This window comes from Aegilops tauschii, chromosome 7, assembly GCF_002575655.3.
Source record: "Aegilops tauschii subsp. strangulata cultivar AL8/78 chromosome 7, Aet v6.0, whole genome shotgun sequence".
In the NCBI taxonomy this organism is placed as follows: domain Eukaryota; kingdom Viridiplantae; phylum Streptophyta; class Magnoliopsida; order Poales; family Poaceae; genus Aegilops; species Aegilops tauschii.
In genome coordinates, this window is record NC_053041.3 from 22416786 (window position 1) to 22423739 (window position 6954).

Below are 6954 nucleotides of genomic sequence, written 5' to 3' on the forward strand. Positions count from 1 at the left end.
TCGCGTTAGGACACACCTCGCACCGCTCGTTGTCATGTCACGCATCGTCATGTTTATGTTTGCATTGTATTTACTGTTTCTTCCCCCTCTTCTCTCCGGTAGACTACGAGACCGACACTGCTGCTGCCAGTTCGACTACGGAGTTGACGACCCCTCCTACTTGCCAGAGCAACCAGGCAAGCCCCCCCCCCCTTGATCACCAGATATCGCCTATTCTTCTCTATACTGCTAGCATTAGAGTAGTGTAGCATGTTACTGCTTTCCGATATCCTATCCTGATGCATAGCCTATCCTTGCTGCTACTGTTGTTACCTTTACCTGCAATCCTACATGCTTAGTATAGGATGCTAGTTTTCCATCAGTGGCCCTACATTCTTGTCCGTCTGCTATGCTATACTATCGGGTCGTGATCACCTGGGCGGTGATCACGGGTATATACTTATATACTATATACATGACACATGAGGTGACTAAAGTCGGGTCGGCTCGAGGAGTACCCGCAAGTGATTCTGATGAGGGGGCTGAAAGGACAGGTGGCTCCACCCCGGTAGAGGTGGGCCTGGGTTCCTGACGGCCCCCGACTGTTACTTTGTGGCGGAGCGACAGGGCAGGTTGAGACCACCCAGGAGAGAGGTGGGCCTGGCCCTGGTCGGCGTTCGCGGATACTTAACACGCTTAACGAGATCTTGGTATTTGATCCGAGTCTGGCCATTTGGTCTATACGCACTAACCATCTACGCGGGAGTAGTTATGGGTATCCCGGCGTCGTGGTATCAGCCGAAGCTCTTTTGACGTCAGCGACTGAGTGGCGCGCGCCGCATTGGACCGTAAGCTCGCGCTTGTATTAAGGGGGCTAGGTCTGCTTCCGGCCGCGTACGCAACGTGCAGGTGTGCATAGGGCGATGGGCCCAGACCCCTGCGCGCATAGGGTTAGACCGGCGTGCTGACCTCTCTGTTGAGCCTAGGTGGGGCTGCGACGCGTTGATCTTACGAGGCCGGGCATGACCCAGAAAAGTGTGTCCGGCCAAATGGGATCGAGCGTGTTGGGTTATGTGGTGCACCCCTGCAGGGAAGTTTATCTATTCGAATAGCCGTGTCCCTCGGTAAAAGGACGACCCGGAGTTGTACCTTGACCTTATGACAACTAGAACTGGATACTGAATAAAATACACCCTGCCAAGTGCCAGATACAACCCGGTGATCGCTCTCTAACAGGGCGACGAGGAGGGGATCGCCGGGTAGGATTATGCTATGCGATGCTACTTGGAGGATTTCAATCTACTCTTTTCTACATGCTGCAAGATGGAGATGACCAGAAGCATAGTCTTCGACAGGACTAGCTATCCCCTTTTTATTCTGGCATTCTGCAGTTCAGTCCACTGATATGCCCCTTTACACATATACCCATGCATATGTAGTGTAGCTCCTTGCTTGCGAGTACTTTGGATGAGTACTCACGGTTGCTTCTCTCCCTCTTTTCCCCCTTTTCCTTTCTATCTGGTTGTCGCAACCAGATGCTGGAGTCCAGGAGCCAGACGCCACCGTCGACGACGACTCCTACGACACTGGAGGTGCCTACTACTACGTGCAGGCCGCTGACGACGACCAGGAGTAGTTAGGAGGATCCCAGGCAGGAGGCCTGTGCCTCGTTCGATCTGTATCCCAGTTTGTGCTAGCCTTCTTAAGGCAACTTGTTTAACTTATGTCTGTACTCAGATATTGTTGCTTCCGCTGACTCGTCTGTGATCGAGCACTTGTATTCGAGCCCTCGAGGCTCATGGCTTGTATTATGATGCTTGTATGACTTATTTATGTTTTAGAGTTGTGTTGTGATATCTTCCCGTGAGTCCCTGATCTTGGTCGTACACATTTGCGTGCATGATTAGTGTACGGTCAAATCGGGGGCGTCACAGTAATACCTAATATCAATATCAGTGCAAATTATGTAATTAACATAGGTCTGAAATAAAAAGGGAATCAATATATCATCTAAAATCGACATGCAATTATTTGTACTTAATATCAATGTGCATCGCGTCTACATGCTTACTAGTATGTACAAAGGGGGGATACTTCGGATTCAGATTGGCTTGATAGCCACAAGTGAAAAGATGGGCACAGACTCGGTAGGACGGACCACAGTGTATGCTATCCTAGTTATCTTATTTGTACCTATTTTGATTTGATTAGAAAAAACTTAAAGCCAACGTGAAGGTAACAGATTGGCTGAAACTGCTCAATCCACACTGCATCTTTCTTCTTTGGAAGCAATGTAAGAATATCACTTTTTAGCCTAAAACAACTGTGGTTTCCCGTTCAACAAATTATCAAACAATGACATCAAGTTTTAGCCTAAAACAACTGTGGTTTCCCGTTCAACAAATCATGAAAAAATGACATCAAGTCTCCTTCCTCTGCATAGTTGGAGTGGTTGATTGATGTTGTATCCAGTGTAGTAAACATGGTCATGATGGTTGGGAGTTGAGCAATGAAGGTTGGGAGTTGGGGTGATAGATGTGGTTGTCGTATGGTGGGCTATCAGCTATGTTGAATGCATCGGATGCATTGAAAGAGACAAAGCTGAATACAAAGGAAAATTAGTTGTGAACGATCCCGAGTTGGGTATAGAAGTTATTAAAGATATCAATGGGCGATGCGCTTGGGAACTCCCCAGTAATCCCCGACATGGTTGTGTTTAGATATAATATATTCATTTAATTATTTTGTGGCATGGCATCTACATGTGTTTTCAGGCGAGGAATAGTTGTCTTTTCCATATAAAAAACTGGTATGGATGCAAAACCAAGAATGAAACTAGTACTGTACATTGTACACAAGTAGTATGGTACCATGGTGCAAGACAAGGAATAGCACACTGTACACATGTAGTACTCCCTCGGTTCATAAATATAAAATGTTTTGGATATTTTAATATGAACTAGATACATAATGGAATAGGTGAACAAACACACTAAAACGTGCCTATTGCATTCAATTCACAGAAATATTTGAACATTTTATATTTGTGAATGGAGGGAGGATTATGGTATACACACAAAGAGGAAAACATAGTAGCTTGTGTAATCTCCGACATTTCGGCGCCAATAGGGGGTCGAAGGCAGGGCTTTCTTTTGAGATCTCTGACATTTCGGCGCCAATAAGGGGTCGAAGGCAGGGTTTTCTTTTGAGTTTTTCGTGACAAGCATTTTTGCGGGGTCATGGTTGCTGCATCACAATGCATGATTTCGGCGACTCGGTGAATCTGCGTTCGCACTTCGCGGTCGGTCTTTGATTAAGGTGTCAAGAATAGGTGCGCTGCAAGTCTTTTTATTCTCTTTGATTGAGGGGCCGTATATGCTGCAGATCCGTTGATCGATGCAGGAAGGTCGACATGAAGTAAAAAGAAAACACCTAAAAAAAGATTTATTTTAGGATTTTCTGGCGATGCGCTTTCAATAGGAGGAGACGTCCCCGTCGATGGTGAGGCGCCTACGATGACTTTGTAAATCTCAAGATGATATGCCGGCTCAGTCTCTCGAAGGTGCTCATAGGAGATAGGGTGTGCGTGCATGCGTTCATAGAGGTGTGTGTATGCGCGTATGTATGAGCGCTTGCTTAAAAAGAACGGAAACACTAACGCCCACACGCGTGGATTCGCGTCCGTTTGTGGGTGCACGAATCTTGGCATGTTTGTGGTGCCATGTAGGACTGGGCTGGTGTGTGGGCATTCACCCGATCGCCCACATGTCCGTTTCACCACATGGAGGGGCCGGTGTGTGGGCGTTTAGCAGTTCGCCCACACACCAGTTTTCACTCACGCACAAGGGCTGGTGTGTGGGCATTTGCCATCTCGCCCACACGCCCGTCTCCTCTCTCACACCCAAGCTGCCAGTTGCCATGCGTTTTGCAGTGTACATGGCAACTGCCCTAGTGTACTTGCAAGCATATGGCAACTCTTTTTTTTTTTACCCGAACATGTCAGTTGCCATATGTTTTGCAGGGTACACGGCAACTGCCCCTAGTGTGCTTGTAAGCAGATGGCAACTCTCTCTTTTACCCGAACATGTTGTTTTGCCATGTCTCTTTGTAGCGCTACATGGCAACTGCTTAGTGTTAGTAGGTGGCAACCTCTAAAGTTTTCAAATCATAGCAACTATAGTAAACCAGACCATACATGGCAACAGCTGCAGTTGTCCAAAATGGCATCTGGCACTTGACCTGAGATGGCAACTGCAGTTGAGCAACCATGGCAACTGTAGTTCAGTGACATGGCAACTGCAGGTAAACGAACATTGAAGAGGGTCCGGACCATGGCAACTGCGGGGACGCGTGGCAACTGTCACGCTGGACGTGCGGGACCGTCAGGTAGGTGACTGAGAGAGGTCGTGTGGGCGTTATGCATTTTGCCCACACGTAGGCGTGTGAAAGGGACCACGAGGGAAAAAAGAGGCGTGTGGGCGCCAGTTGTTTTGCCCACACATAGACGTGTGGGCTGGTCCTCTTAGACACCACACAAACAAAACGTGTGGGCAGACCCCTTAACGCCCACACGTGTGGCAGTTATAGTCGTTCAAAAAGAAAGGCACACCAAACGAATATACCCCTTGCCGTGTAAATAACGTGGAAAAAAACGTAGTACTACGTTTGCCACAAGAAATGAGTTTTTTGTTGTTGTTGAGAATCACAAGAAAAGAGTTAAACTTTGTACTCCTAGGTAGAAGTAGAAGTACTCGGCGAGCTGGAGGTTATGGGCACGTCTCCGCGCCGTCCAGGAGCCGGATCGGACGGGCGAGATCGGCCCGGACACGTATCGGGCGCGCGCACGAGTCCCTGGAGGAACGAACCTCCTTGCCCCGCCCGGCCGCCCATATAAACGACGGCCCGCCCTTGCACTGCTCGTACCACTCGCCTCGCATCGAATCGATCGCTCTTATCGCCTCGAACGTATCGAAGCCCAGGAGAGGAGAGCGGAGCAGCCGACGAGCCGCCGATCGACATGGGTCTCAAGGTAAGCAGCCAGCCGATGCTTCCACACCTCCCCCCTCTCGATCTCGTCTTCTGCCGCTCCTCGTCGCGATCCATGCCTTGGCCGGAGCCCCGGGCAGGTTCCGGCTCCGGCGAATCTCGCCGCCGCCGGGCTGGTGCCGCGTCCGGTGCGCGTGATCTTGGGTTTCTGTTTGGTGGTCTGACTGCTGCTATATCCCATGGATCTACCGGCGAACCTCTGCAGAATTTAGGACCAAATATTCTGTCCCAGGCGATTGATTTTCTGTCCCATGGATATTTTGAAGATCACTCTCGTTGTTTTTGGACTAATTTTAGTATATGCATCGAGCTCGAGATTAGTTGCCCTCATATGTTGACGGAATTTAGTTTACCTGCAAATTCAGGGGTTTGTTAATTTCGGAATCTGCTCAACTTGAGGGCTCAGATTCACACTGGTACTACGTAGTAAACAGCTAAAGATTGGTCTCCATACATATGTTTGCGAAACTCAGTTTACCCTCCACAGTTTCACGATTTGTTACCGTCTTTCTGCCTCGAAACTACCGGTGAACTGGCCGGCGAGCCAAATTAGCAGCTGCCACTGTTTTGTTACTTATATGGTGTGCTTGCCTGCTGATGTTGTTCAGGAGGAGTTTGAGGAGCACGCGGAGAAGGCCAAGACGCTGCCCGACACCACCACCAACGAGAGCAAGCTCTGCCTCTACGGCCTCTACAAGCAGGCCACCGTCGGCCCCGTCAACACCGGTATCTTCTCATTTTACCCCCCTTTCCTTTAAATCTTCTTACTAGTTTCGGTAGTAACAAGTGAATTGTCAGCTCTGATTTACTCTTGAAGTATGTTTAATGTGATCGATTCGTGTCTATGTATATATGCTTAGAAGGGACAATTCGATGGAAAAGGAAAATACACAGCCCCCATCTTAGGGCTTTACCCAGTCCAACCAACCCCGGGTGGTCACCCCTTTATTTCAAAACAAAAATGTGGTCACCAGGCCATGTGCCCAGATCCAGATGTGCATGCATGATTATACCTCCCTGTGGATCTACATAGGGAACACAGCATGTGACACTGCTTGTCCTCCGATTAATCAACAATGCTACATATTGTTACTAGCTAGTGCAGGATTTTTTTTTTTACCGTTGTTTTTTCTTTTCAAACACACACACAACAAGTGCATGGCATTTTGTATTAGAATCTTACCGTCGATTCGCCGCGCTCAGCCCAATTAACCGCCCTGTTCTCATCTCGCAGCCCGCCCCGGCGGCCTCTTCGATATGGCTGGCAAGGCCAAGTGGGATGCTTGGAAGGCCGTCGAAGGTAAACTCTAACAAATGCTTGATCCTTCCACCTTTTTCAAATCCATGAAACCGCCTTTGCTGCCGTTCTTGCGCGAACACCACCAAACTCACGCTTGTGCAAATTCTGGCGAAACTCGATTGCAGCCAAATCCAAGGAGGAGGCCATGGCGGACTACATCACCAAGGTGAAGCAGCTGCTGGAGGAGGCTGCCGCCGCATCCGCTTAATCCTAGGCCACAAGACCGCAATCGCTATTGCTATCCTGGTGGTGCAGACATGTGTGCCAGCAAACACAAATAAATTTCAAGTACTAGTTGTTGTCGAGCTTATCGCCGTCGTGGGTGTAATTACGTTGAACAAGAAGCCCTGTGATACATGAAAGTGCAATCTCAGTTTACGCCATGATTGATTAATACTCCTACATGTCTTCTGTTGTTAAGATGTTTTTTTCCTTTGGGGAATACCGGTTCCTGATAAATTCTTCTGAATTCTAATTCTATCCTGTTTGTTGGTCCCGCAACCAATGTTTTCGTAGCCTGCTGCAAATACATGATGTGCTGTAGTGTCTGTCGCTGCTTGTTGTGCAGCTTGTCACCGAATAGCTATTACTGTAAAAGGATTTTCCAAATAGAGATTCCCTGCCTCGCC

The 6954-nt window shown here is 48.4% G+C and overlaps 1 protein-coding gene across 1 annotated transcript; it reads left to right on the top strand.

The window, feature by feature from the left end:
* The first annotated feature begins 4767 nt into the window (after positions 1-4767).
* LOC109763022 (acyl-CoA-binding protein) lies at positions 4768-6719 on the top strand. The gene is made up of 4 exons (XM_020321894.3): positions 4768-5008; positions 5634-5751; positions 6260-6325; positions 6451-6719. Exons 1-4 carry the CDS (start codon positions 4997-4999, stop codon positions 6531-6533), a joined length of 279 nt encoding a protein of 92 aa, XP_020177483.1. The 5' UTR covers positions 4768-4996; the 3' UTR covers positions 6534-6719.
* The last annotated feature ends 235 nt before the right edge of the window (positions 6720-6954 follow it).

What these genes read in the sequence shown, in the direction of transcription:
- LOC109763022 (XM_020321894.3), top strand. An exon ending in CGTCGGCCCCGTCAACACCG is followed by an intron (nt 5,752 to 6,259) that starts GTATCTTCTCAT and finishes CTCATCTCGCAG; the next exon opens with CCCGCCCCGGCGGCCTCTTC. An exon ending in TGCTTGGAAGGCCGTCGAAG is followed by an intron (nt 6,326 to 6,450) that starts GTAAACTCTAAC and finishes ACTCGATTGCAG; the next exon opens with CCAAATCCAAGGAGGAGGCC.